Here is a 23,019-nt window from a genome sequence, read left to right as displayed (position 1 = left end):
TGGTGTGATCTCAGTACAGTAGGGTGGTTCACACTGGTGTGATTTCAGTACAGTAGGGTGCTTCACGCTGGTGTGATCTCGGTACAGTAGGGTGCTTCACGCCGGTGTGATCTCGGTACAGTAGGGTGCTTCACTCTCTCCTCTCCTGTAGTTCGGATCAAGCTCTTCCCTGCTCCTCAAGCTCATTGGATTCTGCTTGTGGGGTCAGCAGGAAGACGCCGGGGAGCAGTGTGGGTTTCCATGGTTGTGGGTTTCCACGGCGACTGTAAATTCAGCATGGAAGATGAGAGCCTGGTACTGTAGCTGCCCTTGATTCCAGCTGCTAGCTGTTTGCATGTTGCCATGAACATTCAGAAATCCACTAAAGATACATTGCATAGCTGCTAACAAATAATTACAGCAGTCCTTAAATTAAGCTTCCAAATTACTAGCTTTGTAACAAAATAAGTTTTACTTTAAAAGTGGTGCAAATTGCATTTTGATGTAAATGCCTTGATAAATGTTTTTGTATTTTTGCTGCTCCTCGTAAAACCCGATTGGAGTGAAATCAATCTGCTGTGCGGTCGGTGGGAATCTTGAATTATTTCCAACCCTGCAGCAGCAAAGTATCCCCCCAAACACACACACAGATATGCAGTTGAAGACATTGGGCAATTTCTCTTTGTGCTGGGAACTGGCAATGCAGCCTGTTTCCTGTAAACAAGCAATGTGAGTGAATGGTCTAGCGAGCCGCACCACTGAATTGTGACGATCAGTTGACTTACTCACCCCTGCGCCCATCCACAGCCCACACCACTCCCAGCTCCTCAAAGTGACCGGGTGAGTCATTCTGTGTGGTTAGAGAATCGACAGCTGCTTTATTTTCCCCCTTAGTCTTGAATCATCAACATTCTTGTTTATCAGGGTCTCTGAAACCAGCTGTTTTTTATCTGATCTGTCGTGAGAGCTTGATAATTCAATTCCTTTGAATCCCTTGTTAAAACACAGCAACACAGGCTATTTTTAGTAAGTTAGACTTTTGGGACTTGAAAGAGTTGACCCCCCTGTTTACTGCAGCCAGTCTTCAGTTAACTCTTAAATTACTGTGTCTTGATAAACCTTTATAATGGCAGCTTTAGTTCCCATACTTGCTTCTGCAGGATAGCAAAACTAAACCCTTTATCCTCTCCAGACCTCCGGGACATCATCAGTGGCAGTGATTGCAGGGAATGATATTCAACATGTAGAATTACAGCAGTTGATTTTGTATTGCAGGGATGGCAATAAGACTCCTATTGCTTAGCAGTTTCGCCCATTCCAGTTTTTACTGTCAGCTTGGTTTCCCCCAATGTATAGGTGACAAGCGCAGGTGCGTCTTATTAAACTCACAGTAAAACCCAGAATGGATCAAACCGCTATGCTATGCGTTTTTAAATCTGTATTTATTTATTTTTTAGGAAGTGTGAGGCACCCGACTCCAGCCCCAGTCTGATGAGTGGTTTCGATGCTGACCAGACGTTAGTCAGGATAATAAAATATGTTTTAACACAATGGCTTGTTTGTAAATACATACTTCAGTTATTCATTTTGCACTCACCAGACCCAACCCCCCCTTTTCTGGTTTTATGAACTGCAAAAGTTGAATCTCAGCATTATACCAGAATTGCACTGAACTTTGTAAGCAAGCTGTGTACTCGCTGCTCCTCTCTACTTTACATGACGTTTCAGGGCTCACTCAGGAAATGAGAAGCACGCATCTCGAGAGGGGATGAGTTCAAAATAATCTGATTCAGTGCAAGGCTGATTTTAAACTGCGGCAAAGGCAATGCTCACAAACCCAGTGTCTCCTCCAGTTCCACAGCTGTCCGCCTTCCTTCAAGCGCTGGCTGTCTCTGCTCTCATTCACTGTTCATTTGAATGAATCTGGCTTACAGAGGGAAACTGCATTTGCATTCAGATGCAAAAAGCGGTGTCCATACCAAGACACGTGTGTGCGTGTCAGTGTCAGCGTGTGCATGTGCGTGCGCATGCATTTTCACATCCTCTTGAACTTTACATGTATTGAGATCCCTGGAGTGAGTGTGCAGGGACAGTTAAGTGAGGACTTTGAAAGATAGTGAGGTGGGAAACGGTATTTTTCTTTTCACTGTGGATCCCTATGTAGGAAGACCCGGCAGTCTGCACCTGGGTTTGAAAGGTAGTTTGTTAGGAGGGTCCCTGTTTGTGGCTGGTAGTTTGTAGGGTGCACGATTCTCCCATTCTGGATCCCCAGTCCCTCCCATTCTGGATCCCCAGTCCCTCCCAGTAGGTGCCCCGGAGACCCACTGCCTGGCTGTGAGCGCAGCGGGAGCACATGCTGTAGCCGTGGGGGCCACTCCAGGGTTTTTCATTGGCCTGAGCAGGGGTCTCATTTTAATCTCAGGCTAAGACCTTAAATGGCTCATAGTCAAGGTAATGGGAGTTTCTTAATGGGAGATCTAAATCAGGGTCCGTTGGTAATATGGGTGTGCCAGTCTTCTGAGTGATTGCTTTTACAAAACTGGAAGTAGTTTGGTGTTAATTAAATGGAATGAAACGTTTACTCAACACATACAGAACCTGCTGTGAGCAAACTAATAAACTCCTTTTTATATTTTTAAAGCGGTTTTATTCATTGTACCTTTTCTTTTATCCCTTTTTGAAATACTTTTTTTTTTTCTCTTTCTGTAGTTTCCTTAGAACTGTGTAATCTCTGCAGTGAATTGTGGGATTGTAGTCCTGGGTAAAGGGTAATCTCTGCAGTGAATTGTGGGATTGTAGTCCTGGGCAAGGTGTTATCTCTGATTAAACCTAATCCGTTGCTTTTGGTAGTTTTCCATCATATTTCCACTATCCGTTTACAGCCTCAACACAGCAGTAGGTGTCCCGGATGAGAGAAACTTTGTATCCCACGTGTTTACTCTGAGTTCAGCTTTTAAAATACTCAACGCAGGAATTAACTGCTGTTGAAGGACAGCTTTTCTTGTTTTTAAATCAACACATTTATAAATAGGTGTGTGTGTTTATTTATTTATTTATTTATTTATTTAATTTCTGTCAACAAATACTTAAAGGTAGTTACTCAGAAAATCCAAGCGCTGGCACACCCCTAGATGGTAGAATCTCACTGTGATGCTTTCACGTATCTGATTGCTAGTCCTGTGCTGGTTGAGGAGTGGGAGCCCATGCTCTGGCAGTGTCTGTCTTCATGGCCTTGCTCCATATCTGTCTCACAAAGCTCGTTCTCATACCTGCTGTCGCTGCTTTCTGAGGTAGAGGTGCAGGTCATTCCCAGTCCAGCTCTAGAGGAGTGTTGGAGGGGGGGGGGTGGGACACCACTGCCCCCTCCCGGGGTTTTACATGGGCTGTATTTTTCGGTAAAGCTGGCCTAGCCGTGCTCCTCATCCAGAGAGTTTTGCACTGTTACACCGTTGCATCATTTGCAGAGGTCACTCACATTAAAGGCACACCTGAGAAACCTGGGATAGGATTTTGTGTCTTAAGCTGGGGGAACACAAAGCCACTTTTTCAGGAACCGTGGCTTGAAACCTGGTTGCGGGAGACCTAGTTTGAGGTAGCTTTGCTGTATCAAACCCCAAGTCTCCCCTGATGCAGTGGCTGGAAACTTAGTCTCCTGAAACCAGGTTCCAAGCCTCACAGCGGCTTCTCGTTCTCTCAGCTTTGCATTTAAACCTTGGTAAGAAAGCGGAGGATTCTGCCTAGTTTCAGGTGAGAGTGTTCTAGCACACTGTAACATTGTGAGCACGTCCCCAAAAAGGTCAAAATGCCAGATACTCCAGGCTTGTGCTGTTTACAAATCTCCACAAAGGATTCCCGGTGTACTTTGCATACAGTATGGAAAATATCCATGCTCTGTGCAGCTGTGTCGGGGGGGTGTTGATTCGGTAAAGTGGTAGGTTTTTTATATGTACTTACTTTACGGTGATGGTACAGTAACCTGTATTTGATATTTAAAGAGCACTCTTGTATTAAGGACTTGTGTTAAAGTTTCATGTTAATTAACGCGGTGTTTGTACACGGTGCACATGCTTGCAGTAATGTATAGAGACTCTTGCCCCGGCTGCGTGTTTTCAGTGCTGAGTTTCTTTCCACAGGCCAGAAGGAGTGTTTACGTCTATTTTGTTTTTGTTTTGTTTCAGATGATGTTGCTGTCCCATCTGCTGTGATGACATCACAGGCACGTTGCCATAGAAACCAGGGCCCCCGCACACGTAGCTGACTCAGGCTGGTAAGCACAGGGTCACGTGATCACGGATTCTCTCAGTGATTAAGAATAGTTCTGCCACACACACCTCCCCCACGTGTAGTACACCACAGCATAATGTTTCTGACACCAGAGACTTCAGATGAAAAAGTGTTGATGTGAGAAATTGCAAGTGGAGTTTATATTTCGAAACTTTATTTCGAAGCCCTCCCACCAGACTGCATCCCTTCAGAGAGGCTTAAACTGGGTTCACGACCAAAACAGCCACTTCCTCTCGGAGCCCTGACACCGCAGCATCTCACAAACTTTCTTTCACTCTTTCTCTGTTCAGCTCCACATTTCTTTGTAGATCTTCTCTTGTCAGCGTCACAAGGCCAGAATGTGGATGGCAGGCCTGCACATTCAGTCAGTCAAGTTTCAGATCTGTCCCTTGATAAGCACAACCTTCAGGTATGCTGAAACGTAGGCGGGGCTTTGTCTGATATTTGCACGAGTTCTGGTCTCTAAAGGGTTTGGCTGCCAAAGACTTTGAACATGACGATGCAGCTTCTTATAACTGATAATGCTGCGCTCCCCTGAGCGCTGGTAGTGTTTCTAATGAAGACCATCTTTCTTGTGTGGGAGTCTGTGCAGGGACCTTGAACACTTGCCAAACCTACATGGTAAAAAAAAAAATGCGTCAATAAATAATTTGCTGAAGATGCAGACACACGGCTACAGGGCGGTCGTTGTTGAGCTGTGCAGCAGGTGAGTGTTTCAGATAATACAAGGCTGCGTCCACTGCCTTGTTTGAGAGCCTCTGTAGTAAAGCCCAAGCGGTTCTTTAGACCTGCCGGTTGCAGTTCAGATCAGTCTGTGCTGCTCCAAAGTGCTGGAGTGAGCCTGTAAATGACAGCGCTGTGCTAACTCTGCACCACACCCTGTCATTACACAGGCTAAGCACAGGTAAGCGAGGCAGGCTGTAATCACGTGCTGTTACTTTGTTACTCTAGAGCTTTAATGCGTGCTAATTTGGGAGTGTGTGTGTGTCTGTACAGTCTAAACAAGTTTTGACACAAACCCGTATTGTAAATTGAAGTGTTACTGATACAGCCTGGCAGCTCTTTTAAAAACGTATTGTTCTAACCTTAAACTTCTCATACGTGAACAAAAGAGCCCCTCTCTGTTTCAACCCTCCTTCCACCTCTAGAAAGCAGCTGAGAAACAGCAGAGCCTTCCTCCTGCAATAAGTAACGTGTTCCTCCCCTGCTTTCATACATACTGTTGGAAAATGAAAGGTTCATTTTGGGAAGCATGAGCAAATGTCTCTGACCCCTGATTACTGATAAGCAGCACCTGACACAAAGGAGCCTGTGAAGGAGAAGGGAGTGCTGCCTTCCATTGAGGAGGCTTTTCTTCCTGTGTTAGTTCTGTAAAGGGTGTGCTATGTTCCCGAGTTGAAAGAGGTTCAAAGTAATCCTGCCAGATAGCTGAGAATGGAGTGCATTATGTGAGTGTTATTATTGTGGTGCTGGGGAGTTTTTAGATAGATTGGCACACTAAGTGTGTGACTATCCTTCACAGCGCAGTGGATTTCTTTAGGAGTTTCGCCAGGATAACAGCTCGTTTATTGCAGCAAAGTCCTGTGGCTGCAGCAGAGGATATGAGTTCCAGTGCACAGTCCTGCAGGGTCTCCTGGCAGCCTCGTTTTTCTTTTTGTTGTGGAGACAATCAGTTTCTTCCACCTCGTCCCAGCCGATGAAGTGAACAGTGAATCACTGAGCCGGGCTCCTCCACAGCCAGACCTCTCTGAAAAGAGGTTTCAGGAAGGAGTGGCAGCAGAGAGGAGGCATCGTGGAGAGATTGACCAGATCAGAGCTCTGCTCTGCCTCACTGACCGCACAGGCAGCCAGGCTCGGGCTCCAGGCCTGCTTTTCAGTGCCAGATCCTTTTTAAAGTCCAGCTCCTTCGAAGGAATTGGAATTAATAGATTAGAGACATTCATAACTGGTGTGATTGTTCAACTGCTTTCATGTGAAGCCAATTGAATTGACTAACTGTGACTTTAATTTCAGTAACATGTTGCCACTGTGAGAAGCTCATTTTAACAGATTGCTGCTAATTGCGATGTTTGAGCAGCGATGCGTTTGGAATTGATTAAAAGGAAATGGGAACTGGAATTGATTTTTAAAAGGAATTGAAAACCAGTAAATTGACCCCGACCCTGGTGACAGTGAAGTCGATTCATGACGACGCAACACAAAGCTGAGGCTGGAAGGTGTGTTTGTAAATTCACATGTTTGGGACGGCTGCAAAGTTCTCTGTTTCAAGTCAGGACACAGGTTTGAAAAGCCTCCGGACTCCCTGATGCTCGACCCAGCCGTTCCGAGACTCCCTTGGTCGATTCCTCCCACAGCTCTCCGTTTCAGGGAGAATGTCTCGCCGCTAATTAAACACAAACACCAATACAGCGGGGAAGCTGTGTCAGCACACAGGAGGAAGCTGTGCTGGAGAGAGTTCAGTTCACACTCCGCTCTGCACATTCCTGCAGGACACCGGGGGTTTTATTATACATTGTGCAACTTCCTTTTTTAAATCCACGCGGGTTGCAATCACTGTAGGCCACATCTAAATAGCAGCAACTGTAGAAGGAAGCATAACTTCATGCAAATAAGCATGTGGTCCGTACCTCTCTTTTACAATGAGGATTGCTAGGGCTGTGCTTGGAAATAGACGACACACCGTGAGTGGTCAGAGTCCTGTAGTTCTGGCTTGTTTACTATTTTTATAACAAGTACAATATTTGAGAAAATGAAGCATTACTTTCCTTGGATCAGGCACTGCGTCTGTCCAGCAACACTGTGGAATTTGGAATATTCTGTCGCTGTGTTTGAATTAATGTCTGCGCAGTGTACTGTATATACAGTAAAAAATCTCGCAAGAGCCTCTCTCTCTCTCTCTCCTAATGGGGCGCTTCGCCCAGTCCAGCCCTGGGGCAGTGACCCGGGAGCAGGTCTGATCTGTTCCTTGTGGCTCTCCTGCCATGGTGAGCAGGCATCTCGTGTTAGATTGGGGTTCCCTGAGCGCAGGCATGTGATCTGTATCGACTCACACACCTATCAGTACACAGAGAGTCCTATTGACTAAACACGGGATACATAGAGTAGCAGGGTAGCTCTTTCAAAATGCAGACATCTGTTGTTGTTGTTGTTGTTGTTATTATTATTATTATTATATTATTATTATTATTATTATTGATCCTATTTATTCCTTCATTATCTGAGTAACAGTATGTATAATATAGATTACTCTGTGTGTGTGGGACTGTCTGTCTGCGTCTCGGTTTTGTTTACAGGTGTTTTGCATTCTTTCCTGCGTGAGTGGGTGCAGCTTCAGTAGTTGGGTGCTGGTGTCTGTTTTTTTTAAATATCAGGGATCCATGCTGGATACAAACCCACAGCCATAGACAACCAGCATTAAATAAAACAAAAACTTAACTGTAACCACACAGCTGCCTGCAGCTACAGATCAGCTGGAATTACCTGACCCTGCGCTATTACATTTCTCACAGTCTGCAGAATCTGGAGGGAGCCGCAGGTTATCCCTGAATACTGCTGTTGTTGTGATCGTTGTGGCAAAGCTGCAGTTTCAGCTGGCACTAGCGCGCTGTAGTTGAATACACAGGCTTGCCGGGGCTGTAGCTGCTAATCTTTTTTAATTTAGTCGTTTGCCCGTGTCGTTTTCAATAGCGGGGAGTGCAGGGCAGTTTTAATGAGGAGGAGTGAACAGATTTCTGTCTTTGCCTGTGCCCTGGGTGCTTTCAGCATTCACGCTGCAGACCAGCAGAGGTAATGGAGCACTCCTCCAGAGACACGCTGGGGGGGGGGTTGGGTTTCTCAAGGACAGGACAGTACGGGCTGAAGTCAAGGCTCCCGTTACGCAGCTAATTGATCCATTCCTATGAGCCTTGTTTGAGGTCATGCTTCCCTGTTGTTGAACTTGTGTTGTGTTTCCGTGGGAACAATAATATCCATAAATAAGTGTAGTTTTTAAACAAAGTTTTTAGGGTTACAATAGGTAAGGGTGGAAAAAAGAAAATTCCAGAAGATTTTCAAGTTGTTATTCATTTAGTGACCCTGTGCAGGAGAAGATGCTTTGATTTGGTGAATAGCTGGAATCTCCTCTTTGAACATCACATTGACTGTTGTGTGTCCTGTCTTTTGTCTCTTCAGATCCCCCATGCCCCTCCCCCTCGGACTGGTTCAATTGCTGGATGCTCAGACCTCCGCACAGTAAATGGCAACGTGGGTGGAGGTGAAGGGACCCCCCCTGGGCCTCTCAGAGTCTCGGGAGCGAGTGAGTGAGAGCCGTCTCTCCAGAGCCCATGTCAGCCCGCTCACAGACTCCAGCAATAAGGCTCCGGAGCTGGGCCCTGGGGCGCTCATCCTGCCCGAGGAAGGCAGTAAGCCAGCGCAAACCTTCAGCTCCGGAGGCAGCAGCAACAACATGCCCTCCCTGGGGCCCAAGCCCAGACTCACCCCCAAACCCTTCGCCCTAGAGAAAGCCCCCATCATGAGGCCCATCGCTGCGCCCAAGCCGGCCCCCAAGCCTAGTGTTGTCCCTGGAAAGCTGGCTCTGACATTGAACGGGCCGGCGATGCCGTCGGAAAGCAGGACCGCTGAGCCCCCCAAACCTGCAGCACTGCCCAAAACCAGGACACTCCCAGAGACGGAAGACCTCCCCCGGGATGGGTTCACACAGATCGAGCCACTCAGAGTCACCTTGTACGAGACCTTCACTATTAAGAGTGCCCAGACCACTGGGGCTGGACAGCAGGAGCGCCCCTCTGCAGAGACGAGGCTCATGGAGGACCGCAGACCCGAGGGGTCCCCCAGGCCTGCTGAGCGGACAGCCCAGCCTGAGAGGCGCCCTGCCACCTTCCTAGGCAGCTCTCTCTCCAGTGCCAAATCGATGGACTTCCTGGGCAAGGCGGCGGTGGATCAGGACAGTGAGGCCGGCAAGGCAGTGGGGAGCGAAGTGCCTGAAAGCCAGGCATCTGAACCCAGGGTGCGAATAAGAAGCAAGGTCAGGCCTGTGTCGGCCGTGTTCCCCAGTCCGGGCATCGATCACAGCCGTGCTGATCAGGGCTCGGAGCCCCCCTCCCAGGCTGAGAAGCCCTGGCTGTGCTCCCCGAGGCCCCTCTCCATGGACCTGACTGCCAGGTTCGAGGCCATCGGGCTGTCGCGGAGCCGGAAGAGTGGCAGGGACCTAGCGCCCCCCGAGGAGAGCAAAGAGAACATGCCGGCGGCTCCTGGGAAGCATTCGGACACGGGTTCAAGAGGCGAGAAGGTACCTGAGCGAAGAGGCTTCCAAAAGAAGGAACCAACAGGCGCTCCTGGGAAGAAAGCTGAGAAAGTGGAGGAGCCAAGATCGGAGCCGGACGAAGGGTGGAGCACAGAGATGGCAACATGGGAGGGCGAGAGGGAAACGGGAGGCCAGGAGGTCACGGTGAACCGAGGTGCTTCAGGGAAAGAGGCGGAAAAAAGCGTTCCAGAGGAGAAGCCTCCCGCTCCCATCCCTGCTGCCACTCCCTCTCCTCCTCTTGCTCTTGCAAATTCTCAGCTGACTAAACGCGAGGAGGAAAACAGGGCACCCCCTTCTAGTGGGAATATTAAGCGCCGCATCAGCCTGCTGCTGGAATCCAGCTCGGTGGGCGTGTCTAGTTCACCGGGGGCAGAGTCATCTCCCCCGGCCACACCCCCAAGTGTCACTGAGGTCATCAACGTGGGGATCAGGCAGCGAATCAAGGAGCTGAAAGTGGACATGTCCGAGGCCAAACCTGAGCCACAGAGGAGGTCCTACCAGCCCCGCCCACGCTCCTCAGACCTCACCAAGCGGTAAGGGTGACTTTATTACACCTTTTTATATTTTTATATTTAACCAGTAGTGCTCCACAGTCACTCAGAACTACCCCTCGGGACACTCTTTTCTTGCTCACCAGACATGCAGGAGAATTTGCTTTGAGCTGTGGCGTGTTTGTTTTGTTACTGTGTGCTTGTGTTTGCGAGTGTTCAGTATCATTTCAAAACCAACAACAAACGCAGCTCCCCTAGCGGCAACTGAACAACAAATATAAAGAAAAGCGGTGAAGGTTGAATGGGAGCAAGCTGCTTGTGTTGATTTTTTGGTTAAGCTGGTTTTTCGGTGTCTGTCTCAGCTTTTCCACAGAGGCAATGAGCTGGGAGACTCTGTCTTCCAGTCCCGCCACGGAGAAGACTGCGACAGAGATGGAGGGAATGAGGAAGGGGCCTGAGAGAGAGAACCAGGACCAGTACAGAAAGGTGGGGGAATCCTCGTAGTCCTACAAACTTTGCTGAATTGATTCTAAAAATATAAATAAATCAGTAAACACAGTTAAAGAAGCCCAGGAATGTGCTTTAGCAGTGTCAGTTTCCAGAGGCAGTAGCTCACAGCAGTCTCCCTGCTGCTGATCCCCAGGCTGGTTCTGCTTTGAAGTGCCGCGTCGTTCCCAGCCTCTCTCCAGCCCTGTGTGTGGAGAGGCTGTGTGAACTGGGACAGGGACTCTGAAGGAGTGACCCAGCCCCCAGACTGCTTGCTTCCCAGGCCCTGGTTTACACTGGAGAGCTGATCTGAGGATTCCTATTAACCCTGCCGGGAACACAATCAGTGTAGCGCTCCGAGCTCAGCCAGGGAGCAAGCACCTTTCACCTCAGTTTTATGTTGATTGTTTTGTTATTACAGCGCTCCCTCATTACAAGGTGCGCCTTTGTGCTCCATAATGCACTTTGATTCTCGTTTTGCAACGCAGATATCACAGTCTCTTAATGGCTCCTCAGTACAACAGTACAAAGAGAAAGCATTGGAACTAAGATCCATTTTGACAAAGACATTGTGAAAGAGGCTGCCTAAAAATCTGTATCACTGACATTGTAGAGAGCTTAGTATTAGGATGGGCTTCTTCAATGCATGTTTGGAGGTGATGCTGCAGTTTGATGCAGTCATAATAAAACAACATTTTTGCGAACGAAAATTTTAAAACTACTGTCAGCATTGATGACGAATTGCGATCGGGCACTAAAGTTGCTGCCTCTTTTTTTCCCCTTACAGACCAAGGACCCGTCTCCTAGCCGGAGCGAGCAGATAGATTCCAAATTCCCGGAATTCTCCCGGAAAAGCATGAAGTCCACACGTCTGGTTCCTGAAAATTGTCCGTCTCCGAAGCCTGAGGTGGTGAATCATGTGGCTCGGAAGAGCAGCATCCTGGGAGAGAAGCTGCCCCAGGGATCCGAGTGCGAGAGCCTTCCACAGGCCTCCGAACAGCAGCAACCAGCGGGCAAGAAGCCAGACAGCAAAGCCAGGGACGACTCCTATTTCTCCTTCCAGACAGTAAGGGCCTCCCTGTTTGAAAACTACGTGGTAAAGCAAAAAGTGATGGAAGCCCACATCTACTCGGATAATTTGAATCCGAAACAGGAGAACATTGGAGGGAGGAGCGGGGTGCCTGAGCTGGACCAGGGCCAGTCCCCTGACTCTGTCCGCTGGGAGAGGGAGAGATCTGGAACCTGCATCTCCTCTTCTTCTTCAGAGTCCTTCCGCAGAAGTCTTCCCAACAGAGACAAAGACCGCAAGAGCTCTCCGTCGACGGCTGCCTTGCGAGGTGAGCCCTCTCCCCTCGTCACCAAGGAGGTTTTGCCCAAATGCGTTGCAGAGTCTGTAAGGGTCAATCATGTCTTCGACACCATTCAAGTGGTCAGCGAGAAGGCGGTCAGCGAGAGCATGCCGGACGCACTAGAGGACAAAGCCATGACCCTTCGATCCCGGAGGCCGGCCGCGAAGGACACCCGGGACAGTGAAAGTCCTTCAGTTCAGAACCAGGGGGTCAAGCAGCAGCCAGTCCCTGTGAGCGCTCCCAAATGGGAGCCGGTGCTAGAGATATCCGACAAAAGGGAGCGCTATAGGAAGCTGCCTGCTGAGGATAAACAGTCTCAGGGTGCCAGCAGGTTGGACAAGAGCAGGATACGAACTGAGGACAGCTTGACCGGCCAGCAAGCTGTACTGGAAAGGGTCAAAGTTCCTAGAGAGGAAATAGTTTGGGGTGTGGCCGATGACGGGTCACTGGGAAGCAGAGGGACCAGGACGAAGCCTGACAAGGGTCCAGCTCAAACCAAACAACCTTCCGGGGGAGCCAAGTACCTGAGGGTGGGGTCGCTGTGCAAGTGGAGGGCCGAAGCCCTGAAGGAGAAGGACGAGTATTTTAAGAAAGAAGCGCCGCCCGCTCAGAGGGACAGTTCTCCGGACGCCTACAACTGGAGCTCATCGGAGAAGAAGCCCTTCCGGTCGGAGACAGAATCAGCCGAGTGTCCCTCCACAACGGAAACTCATTCGCTCTCTAAGGGAGAGGCCAGAACATTTAAGCAGGGGCAGAGCCCGGGTCTGGTCCTCTCCACCCAGGGGAAGACTGCGGTCAGTGAGTTTGAAGAGTTTAGAGTGCCTCCTGGAGACTGCAGTTGGGCGGCAGCCTCCGCTGGCAAACGGGGGACTAGCATGAGGACCAGGGAAGACAGGCCGGCAAACAGTGGAGCCGAGGACGTCGTGGCACCAAAGAGCTTGAAGACAGCAGACCAAGATGTTGGGTTAAAGCAGCGTGGCAATACCAGGCTGCGAGACACTCCTCCCAAGGAGAAGAGAAAGGACTCTGAGCCCAGGGCCACTTATTTTGCACTGACTGGTCAGATACCAGACTATCCGCTCGAAAGCCTGGGATCCAAAACCACACAGCAGCCCTCCGAGGGCACGGGGATAGAAGTAGCCTTTGATGATTTCTCAGTGAAGTCTTACAGAAGGTGGGGGTCTCAGGGGCAGGTCTTGAACTTGAAGAGGAACCCATCTTTAGAAGCTGCCTATGGGAAGTTGAAAGAGAAGGACCTGGGGATTGAAGATGCTCCCAAGAGTTACGAACGGATGGCAGCGGGTGGCAGGAGCGATGAAGCTGGGGAGGAGACCGGCAGTAAATCTCAAATGAGACGAAAGGTCCTGAATCAGGATGCAGTGCTGTACGAGAGGAGGAGGGACATCCCTGAATCGGAGAAGCCTGCCAACCCCGACCTGCAGAGCAACCAACCGCGTCGGGGCAGCCGCGAGATGGAGGTTGATGGTGTAACAAAGTGGAACGCTCCCATCTCCAGAGCTGAGGAAGGCTACAGGATGGGAGTCCTGGATACTGATGCCCTAACTGCGGAATACAAAGGCATGTCCTCGAAGGTGACTGACCCCTGGCAGAGGAGGTTTGAAGAGGATTACTATCCCCTTGCAAGGACTTCCGGGGGTTCATCACAGCCTTCCACAGACCTGGACAGCCCCACTGGGGCCAGGACCTACGCAGGTTACCAGCCTAGCGACCTGCCCAAGCCAGAACCTCAAAAACCAACAGTAGATTCCTATTCCAGGGAGGAAGGGAGGGCTAAACCTGACTCCCTACACATTGAAACCGCAAGGCATTCTCCCCTAGAGAGAAACTCCTCCCGGGAGGATGTTCCTGCTACAAGCAGGAGTTCGGAGGAGGACTGGAGACAGGGCTACAGGAGGAACACCCCCAAACCTTCCGGGGTGCAGCATTTGGAGACTGTCAGGGATTCGGATCGCAGCACTGGCAGGGGAAAGAGGGTTGGATATGCGGTGGATGAAGCCCTGGATAGCCGACTCAAACAGAGGGTCAAGGAGCCCTCTGCCAAGCCAGTTCCTAGCCAATCGGCCAGGCTGGAGAAGGACTGGTACATTCCCAGAGCGTCTGTGAGAGACGAGCTGCACGGCCAGGAGTCCAGGTCCCGTCTACCCAAAGAGACAGCAGTGCCTGCCGGGGCCCCTTACGAGGCAGATGCTAGGAGACAGTCCAGGAAGAAGGAGGAGGAGTTAGAGCCCCACTATCCTGAGCCCAGGAAACAGGGGTACCTGCCAGCCCAGGACAGCCCTGTCGCCCCAGCGGAGCCCAGCAGGGGAAGGCAGAGCTTCCCTCAGGAGAGCGGACTGAAAAGGAGCAAGAGCATGCACCGTCCGCGAGCCCTCACGTGGGGAGAGAAGAAGGTAAGGACAAGGCTGTCTCTGCTCTTTAGTTTAGCGTTGGTATCCAATTATCCCACACTGCATAATAAATAATAATAAGTGGAGGGTGATATAATCAACAGGGCATCTCTGTACACTGACATGCACATCATCTACAGGGCATCTCTGCACACTGTTAATGCTGATCATGCCACTGCCCAGCCTGGAACACCCAAAAGGATAGTTTACCCACTTAAACTAATAACATCTAATAGAAGACATACAACTGCTGCTACGACTAGCACTAACACTACAACTAATAACCACTGCAGCTAGCACCACCGCTGCTGCATGGGCAGGTTGTGAGGAGAGCTAACTCTGTGTCCCTGTGTCAGGACTCCTCTCGGGAGCACTCGAAGAGTTCCCCATGGAAGAGTTTCGGAGCGGAGGACACCCTCGATGGCGTCTCTCTGATCCGAATGAGGGCCCACAGCATGAACCGTGAGAGGACCAGCGAGCGGGGCGCGGTAAGAGAGCAGGCTGGGGGGTGATGTGGATATCCAGGGGGATATGCAGCTTGATTAGCCACACTGTACAGGGAACAAGCTCAGGTGTGTCTGATTTAAACTCCTAGTAAAACCAGGAATAAATGCAATCAAATTCCTAGAATTTATTTATTTATTTATTTATTTTGCTGTTTTGTGTGTGCATGCAATTACACCTCCATGCAGAGTGGGGGTGCTCTGGTGTAGGTGTTCCAAGTCTGGCATAGTGAGGTGTCTTTCCCTCCCTGAAGATCATGTAGTGAACTCTGTGGTTCTGGTCTCCACGCCCTCGCTGCGTTCCCAGATAGAAGCTGTGCTGATGGCAAAGGAATGCGGGCTGTTCTGTGAATTATTAAACAGTACAGCTGCTGCTAATGTGCAAACCTGTGGAATTGTTTTATTCCAAGCAGGGAAGGCTGGGTTGCTGTTTCTAGGTGTGAGTAATGATGGAGGTATTTGGGCACCTCGCCTTCACCTGCTTCTGTTTTTAAAGCACCCGTCAAACTGGAATGGGCTCCAGGCTGCTGACCTCCTGCGTCATTAAAACTGCGTTACCCTGGCGCCCTGGCATTCGCTGAGGTGGTACAGAGAGAATCGTACCAGCGCAGCGCAGTCCTGACTTGTGTTTTGCTTTAGATGTTGCTTTAAATATTTCCTTCTTTGGCACCCAGCTGCCAGCTGATGCTGCATTCTCTGGTTCTGGCTGATTTACTGTTAGCAGCCCAGTACACAGGAGTGCTTCCCTGACTCCCTTGCTTGCTTTCTAGGAGCCACGCCCTTCAAACTCATTCAGCACATCTTTAACACATTTCTGTTCGTGTGGTTTGTTCAACTCATCCCAGAAAACGGAAGTATCCTGAACAAACCTTTGTACCCGATCTTAACTCCCTAACAGATGCACATTCCAGCTGCACACAAGCACGTGATCTGCGTTGATTCACAATCCTCACACCGGCCTGCGCTGGTCTGTGGCGAGGGTGTGAAGAAGGTATTGCATTAGTAATGGGAGAGGTTTCTTTTTGCGCTGTACTAGAGCTGCTAGTGGTTTAGTTGTCACGACTGCCCCCGGTGGTCACCCAGGTGTAGCCGGAGGCAGGCGAGCGGGGGAACTATAAGTCCCTGGCACTGGTGTTATCGGGCAGCGAGACCTTTGTGTTGATTTGCTGTGCAATCCCAGCCACGCAGGTTCTGTAAATATCCGAGGCGGGTGTGTGGAGGGCACTCCCTGCCTGCCTGCCTGTCTGTCCTCACCTGGTAGTGTCTGCCTCTGGAACTCAGCCAACCTGGTTGCCGTGGCGACGTGCACTTCCTGCTCCTGCAGACCCTGCTTGCATTTCAATTAGTGTGTGTGCGTGCTACCAGTGCTGAAGGGAGGTGTAATAGTGGGAAGGAACGAGTAAAGAAATACCCAGGAACTGCTCATTGATCCCTATTAAAACAACAGTAACTACAGTAAAAAAAAATGTTTTGATTTCAAAACTAGCTGAGAAGAAATTAGGAGCAGGTCAGCATTCGAATGAGCATTCAGAACCGAGCAACACTAAGTTTTAGTTTACAAAACGTCAACAGAAACTTTAAAAAATGGCCTACTGCTTTGGGAACTTAAAATGTGCGTCCTTTTTACCCGTCGTTAGTGTAATTATACTGAGCTATTCAAGACGATTGCAAGGCATTGGCTTTCCTTCACTGTGCGAGTCTGCTGCCACCCTGTGAGCAAATGGCGGTACTGCACAGGCTCTTTCTCAGCTGTCGTGTAGACGGAGCTGTGGATTGGTCTGCACGCCCTGTGTTTTCTCTGGTGTCTGAGTCGAAGTCCTGGTCCGTGCGGGTCACTGGCAGTGCATGGTTTGTTTTACAGTTTTGTGGTCTGGGGATGTTCAACTTTGAGCACTGCAGACCTCTAGGTCTAGGACAGAGAGTTGCACTCAGAACAGCAGGTGTTAGTCGTCTAATTACTCACTGGGTCCTATGTAGATTTTTGCCCTTTTGAAGTACCTGATTTGGATTTGTTATTCTAGGCTGGGCTGTGAAGTTACGCAGTACTCGCAGAGTTAATGATGTTTACAGGTGAGTTCCTCCAGGTTTAAAGTCCAGGTACTCCTTGACGCTGAGAATATTCCTTTAGCAGTTGGTAAGGTCTTGGGAACAGACGCTTCAGAGCAGCATGCTGTCCCCAAGTATGACCGTTGGGTGTCACTGCTTGCTAACAGTGGTTATCTGTGTCAGTCATTGCTGGAATGGAAATGGTCATTACTACTACAGGAATGGAAGCAAGTCCTATTGCATAGCAGTGCAATCCATTCCAGCGTTTAATACAAGCTTGAGGTAACAAGCTCAGGGGTGTCTTATTAAACTCATAGGGAAACCAGGAATGGATCACACTGCTATGCAATGGGAGCCTTATTTCCACCCCAGTACTAATCAATAGTGTGTTTCATCATCCAGTATCTCTGTAGGGTTGTGTTGTGCAGAAGTCTCTTGATGACCAGCAATAATAAATCTAAATAAAGACTTCACAAAAGTCCTGTGTTTTTTAAAAGCCCCTTTTGGCTCCAGCTTGTGTTTTCCCAGCCGTGCCTGCTGATGTGTGACGTTTCCTGTTATTGAATATTGACGCACTCTTTTAATCTCTATACAAAGCCTGTCTTCCTCTGCACGGCTGTTTCTTCTTTTGATTTATTCATTAGACAGCACCAGCGAGAGCTGGAAACGTGACCCCTTGCTGGCGTGGCTGGAGAAAGCAATGCAGCTGAATTGAGGTGGAAGCGTTCGGGTGACTAAGGTGAAGTGCTAAGAAGCCCACGTGAAAACCCTGCAGGGCTGCACACTCATGCCTGACTTCCCACTGCAATCCACCAGCAGTAATAGCAAAGCACCTGCTGTTGCAATGTTTTAGTTCTCTTCATTTGCAGAAGTTAAGATGAGTGGCTGTAGCATGGGCTCCATTAGACCTGCATTTTCCATCAGCTCTCTGTAGCCTGGCTGCTTTGGGAACTTATAAAGTTACAAACTGCTACGCAATGGGAGTCTCATTGCCATCCCTGTATGTGGTTCTTCAGTTGAGAGCCTCTTCCCTGAATCACTGGAGCCAGATCTATAATTATAGGAGGTGCTGAAATATGTATACATGTATACACTAGCTTTGGAGACCACAAAGGTGTCTTCATCAGGAGGGAAGTGGAAATTATAGACGGGAGGAACAGTCCCACAGACTCTCTTGTCTAAACTGTAGCTGGAGTAGCGCTTCCTATAAAGTGCAATGTAGATTACCTGAACTTGGTTGGATCAAAAACCAGGACTGCCCCTCCTGAGTTCTGGAATGGAATGCCGTGTAGACAATGTGCAGAGTAGCCAGTCAGGCATGAAGACTCCTATTACATAGCAGCCTAAGCCACAAGTTTTACTGTGAGTGATTTCCTAGTAAAGCCTGCAGTGGCTTAAAACTGCTACTGACTGGAGTCTGTTAGACTGCTGTGCCCTGCTATGCCCTGGCACTGAGCCGTACAGGACTGCTGCGCTCAGTGAAGGAACGCTGCCTTTAAAGGGTTAACAGGCGAGGCCAGGGGCCGGTCACATGACCCTGATTTAAGAGGAAGTGATGACGTTTGTTTAAAGGGGCTGTGCTTCCCGGCTCCTCTCCGCTAACCAGCCTGCTCTGTTAATTAAGTATGGGGTTCTTTTTTCCATCACCTCCTTTACACGCCTCTGTGACTCTTTGCATCCTTTTAGCAAAAGCAGTGCCGGTCACAAGGAAAGATATAGAAAGTGGACCAGTTATGCCATCGCTATGACCTTTTTATTTTTGTATTTATTGCTTGGACAACATTAACAGCAACTCCAAACAAAACTAAACCAGCAAGTTTGTCCGTGTTGTTTTTTTTTCCCTATCTGATGTGTGGCGGAGACATGGAGTTCTATTACTGTCCGAATTTCCTCAAGCCCTTGCAGTATGTGTGGGTAAGTCAGGGAGCTGAGCTTTAAACAATCTTTCATGCTCCACATCTATTTATATGAACTCTTGGGGGTGTCTGCTTGGCTGTTGGGGAAAGGAGATGGCTATCTGTAGCAACTCAGGAGTGTGTCTGTGAGTGTGTCACTCTCTGTGTGCATGGGTGTGTGTCTCTGTCTCTCCTCTCTTTCTCGCTCTCTGTGCATGTGTGTGTCTGTCTCTCTCTCTCTCTCTCTGTGCATGTGTGTATCTCTCCTCTCTGTGTGTGTGTACGTGTCTCTCCTCTCTCCCTCTCTCTCTGCATGTGTGTGTCTCTCCTCTCTCTCTCTCTCTCTCTCTCTCTCTCTGTGTATGTGTGTGTGTCTCTCCTCTCTCTCTCTCTCTCTCTCTCTCTCTCTCTCTGTGCATGTGTGTGTGTCTCTCCTCTCTCTCTCTGTGCATGTGTGTATCTCTCCTCTCTGTGTGTGTGTACGTGTCTCTCCTCTCTCCCTCTCTCTCTGCATGTGTGTGTCTCTCCTCTCTCTCTCTCTCGCTGTCTCTCTGTGCATGTGTGTGTGTCTCTCCTGTCTCTCTCTCTCTCTCTCTCTCTGTGCATGTGTGTATCTCTCCTCTCTCTGTGTGTGTATGTGTCTCTCCTCTCTCCCTCTCTTTCTGCATGTGTGTGTCTCTCCTCTCTCTCTCTCTCTCTCTCTCTCTCTCTCTCTCTCTCTCTCTCTCGCTGTCTCTCTGTGCATGTGTGTGTCTCTGTGCTTGTGTCTCTCTCTCTCTGTGAATCTCTCTGTGCAGGTGTGGAGGGGATTGTGCTGCAGGCATTCTCATCAGACAGGACAGCGAGTCCCCTGGCAGGCTGCTGCATCCTTGTGGGATATCTCTTTGGGATAATTTGTTTTGCCACAGAAGCTTTACAAGCCCGAGCTCGTAGCTGCTTCTCAATGTTTCCCTACCCAATCCCTCCTGCTGGATCGACACAACATTTAAAAAGCTGTTTCTTATTCAGTGGAAACATCTGAACAGCAGTGCTTGTGGTATTGCCTTCCCTTTTACAGTTTGATAACGCGTTCAGGCTTCTATGAAACACTTTTATCTTTGAGTTTGTACAGTGGTGAAGTTTAATATTCAATGCCTACAAGTCTTGAGTTGTTAACACTGGATTGTAAAGCAACACTAAACCCTCCTTGGTGTGTAAATATTTTAAAAGCTGCCTCTCTCATAACTTGCCAGGTTTGATTACAGTCCAGGCTACAGGTGGGTCGTTGTCTTCAGCGGGACTTTGAGAAGTCCTGTTGATGATCCAAGTGCAGTGTTGCATGGTGCACAGTTGGGATCTGGAAGACATTGTAATGGCAACACCAGGGTTTGTCCGGTGCTGCTGGACTGCAGACTGTCCCATGCCACTGACCACCAGGCCAGCACTGGAAACTGCACACGAGTGGCACTCGCAAACAGTGGCTTTAAAGAGGAGGTGCCAGAAACAAAAGCTTATAGGAAGCGGGCTCAGTGCTGTGAGATGCGTCTCTGTGTTCTTGTACTGTGCTGTAGTATCTCTTTCCATATCAAACCTCTTTCAAACCCCTTCATGCATGATGACCTCAGATGGGGACAGACCAAACAATAACTGTCTTCTTTTTATATGGGGACACATGGAGGATGCAAACCCTGGATAGCCTTGTATGAGGAAGCCACCCCCATGTAAAGTGAAGAGATTTCATGAAAGGGTTACAGTCGAGACTGACCTCCCTTGCAGATGAGACTTCCTGTGCAAACCTCGGTTTTGCTGCTGCTTAATTAGAGCCGAGTGGCCGATAGAGGCTGAAATGATATTAAAAGCACGTTTGCAGTGACGTCGCACTGTGCTGTGGTTTCAGACACTGAAACAGGGGAGGTGAGGCTGGTGTTATGAGTACTCCCGTGTGTTTCTGTGTAAATACTGTAGAGGATATACCCAAATAACCTCTGTGTGAGAGAGGAGTGCAGCACACACGGGGGGGGGGGGGGGGGGGGGGTGAGGGGTGAGGTTTAAAACAAAAAAAGCCGTTTGAAGTTTGAACTTGTGTTTTCTTGGTCTGGCCTGGTGCTATACATTTCACTTTGAAGATACTGGCTGGAGAACAATAAAACCCCTGAAATTCAGTGGCCAGTGTTTACTGTTAGACGGGATGACTGTGCTTGCATTGAAATCTCAATGCGTTGTTGCTGCATGCTTTTATTGACTTTAACCAGTTTTTTCCTATTAGCTTTGTTGTGCATCTTCTGCTTTACCCGCCTTTTAAAAAGACACAGTTATTCTGGGCTTGGTCACTTGGTGATCTCTCCTGCTGTTGTGTAATCTCGGTGCAGGCTGTTTCCACCAGTCACCCCTTTGTATGTGTGTGTGTGGGGGGGGGGAGTTTGGGTATAAGATGGGCTTATGTATCTGAAAGGCTTGGTTTAATGTACTGCATTCATCAGTTGTAAACAGCAGGGGGCGCTGAGAGCCTTTTTATTTTGTCGTGCTGTGCTCCTTAACAAGGAGGTTTTGTTTTCATGCTGCGCGCATGCTTTGGTATTTATAATCGCAGTTCACTTTCTTAAGCTATGGGCAGTAGCTTTGCTGTCCTGTTACTCCATTAAACCCTTTCTGTAGTTGAGGTCATGGAAGCTAAGCAGGGGTTGGCAGCTCAGTCTGGGGGTGCCCTCTCCATGGCAGGTGAGCTCTTAGACCTATAAAGATCCAGGGGTGCTGTTAGAGGGTTCAACTCCAGCCCCCTGCATCCTGGAGTACTTGGGTTACCAGTGCTGTGTGACTGTGCTTCTGTAAAAGCTGCATTAATAACTCTCTGTGTCTCTCTCTGTCTCCCTGGCACGAAGCGTGCTGGCAGGCACCCAAGCCAGTGCTGATCTGTATGTGTGGAAATTGCCTCTTGTCTGATGAGCAGGCTGCCTGTCGCACACACTTGCACTGGCTGTCCCCTATTGAACAACCTTTAAAGACGCATACAATTGATTTCCAGCCCCCAAGGTGCCTGCACTTGACTCAGCCTGGAACACACTGTACTGCTTTGTGAGTCAGACGCTGGGACAGAGACAGTGTAATAACACGGCTGTCTGTCTTTCTAGTTCTGCTGATTACACCCCCCCCCCAGCAAGTGGGTCCTCTCTCCATACTTTTCCAATTTAATTACAAAACCGTTATTACAATTTGACGTGGCAGTATTGTTTTTTTTTAGTTCTACCTTGAGAACCGCTTGTCTGGATGAGTCAGAAATGTGTCATTGACGTTTCACAGCAGGCATGGAAATAAGACTCCCATTGCATACCAGTTTGATCCATTCCTGGTTTTACCAGGAGTTTTTTTCACAGAGCGTACCCAAGCTACACTGTGGCTTATCAAGCTCGTAGTAAAACCTGGAGTGGGTGAAAGGACTATGCAGTAGTCTTATTTCCATCCTTGCACAGTACCTAGTATCAGAATGCAGCTCATGGTCCTGGAACCTGCCTGGCTTTCAGTACTTGCACGTCCCTTGTGTGTTTTGCCAGTAATGCCTGAAGCGGCGTGCAGTCGGAGTGTAGAATTTGTTTAGCGCAGTCTCTGTGGAGGGTATTGCGTCATGCAATATATTGTGTTGCAGGTGAAAGTTGTGGTTGTTCAAACCACCAGATAAACATTGGCCACTCCAGTTTGCAGAGTTCATCAAAGGGCAGCCTGGTGCGTCTGGGAGAGAGCCAGGCTCCAGTGCAGAGGAACAGGGACAGCCGTCTTCAGTTTAACAGGGAACCTTCCATCTCTGTCTCACTCTCTCTCACTCTCTTAGAGAGTGATTGAGATTTTTCCCTCTGGGGAGAGGAGGAGGAGCAAGGTGGAGACGAGACCAGGCCTGTAGGTAATGAATTGCCTTTTCTTCTGTTCCTCGTTGCGCCACCCTCTGCAGTTGGGGCCAGCCTCCAGTCTGCATGCTGTGAAAGCCTCCCATGTTGAATGTATTGAATAGCCAGCCTTGGTTTCTGTTGCCTGCTCTAGTCTTTCGTTCTGCAGTTTATGTTGTGGGATTGGTGAACTTGGCTTATCCCCTGTGTTTGCTCTGCCCCCAATCTCTTTTTATCGCTCCTTCAGCCCCCTGATAGAGAGCTGTAAAGCAAACCGATTCAGCTGGAGCCTCTCGCCACCACATTCTTCACAGATGGCTTTGCAGCGGCTCCGTGCTGGCCCTCCCGTCAGCGGACATCGCCCCTCAACATGTTATTTGACACATGATTTCATTTCTAAAATTGGCAGCTGTAAATAACAA

The 23,019-nt window shown here is 49.1% G+C and overlaps 1 protein-coding gene across 4 annotated transcripts in view; it reads left to right on the top strand.

Annotated features, from left to right (window-relative positions):
• The window catches only part of LOC121299875 (uncharacterized protein KIAA1671-like), a 46,432-nt gene that overhangs the window by 5,378 nt on the left and 18,035 nt on the right, over positions 1-23,019 (top strand). For all 4 annotated transcript variants that reach the window (XR_005947477.1, XM_041228055.1, XM_041228052.1 and 1 more), the window contains exons 2-6: positions 4,158-4,246; positions 8,434-10,098; positions 10,419-10,542; positions 11,330-14,302; positions 14,656-14,787. Coding sequence is in view for 3 of the 4 variants with exons in the window: in XM_041228055.1 (XP_041083989.1) it covers positions 8,498-10,098; positions 10,419-10,542; positions 11,330-14,302; positions 14,656-14,787 (4,830 nt within the window). In the remaining variant the exon portion in view is untranslated. The remainder of the gene's footprint in view (positions 1-4,157; positions 4,247-8,433; positions 10,099-10,418; positions 10,543-11,329; positions 14,303-14,655; positions 14,788-23,019) is intronic.

The sequence above is a fragment of the Polyodon spathula genome, chromosome 25 (genome assembly GCF_017654505.1).
Source record: "Polyodon spathula isolate WHYD16114869_AA chromosome 25, ASM1765450v1, whole genome shotgun sequence".
Lineage (NCBI taxonomy): Eukaryota > Metazoa > Chordata > Actinopteri > Acipenseriformes > Polyodontidae > Polyodon > Polyodon spathula.
Note: the sequence above shows the minus strand (reverse complement) of the source record. Positions and strands in the feature narration are given on the sequence as shown.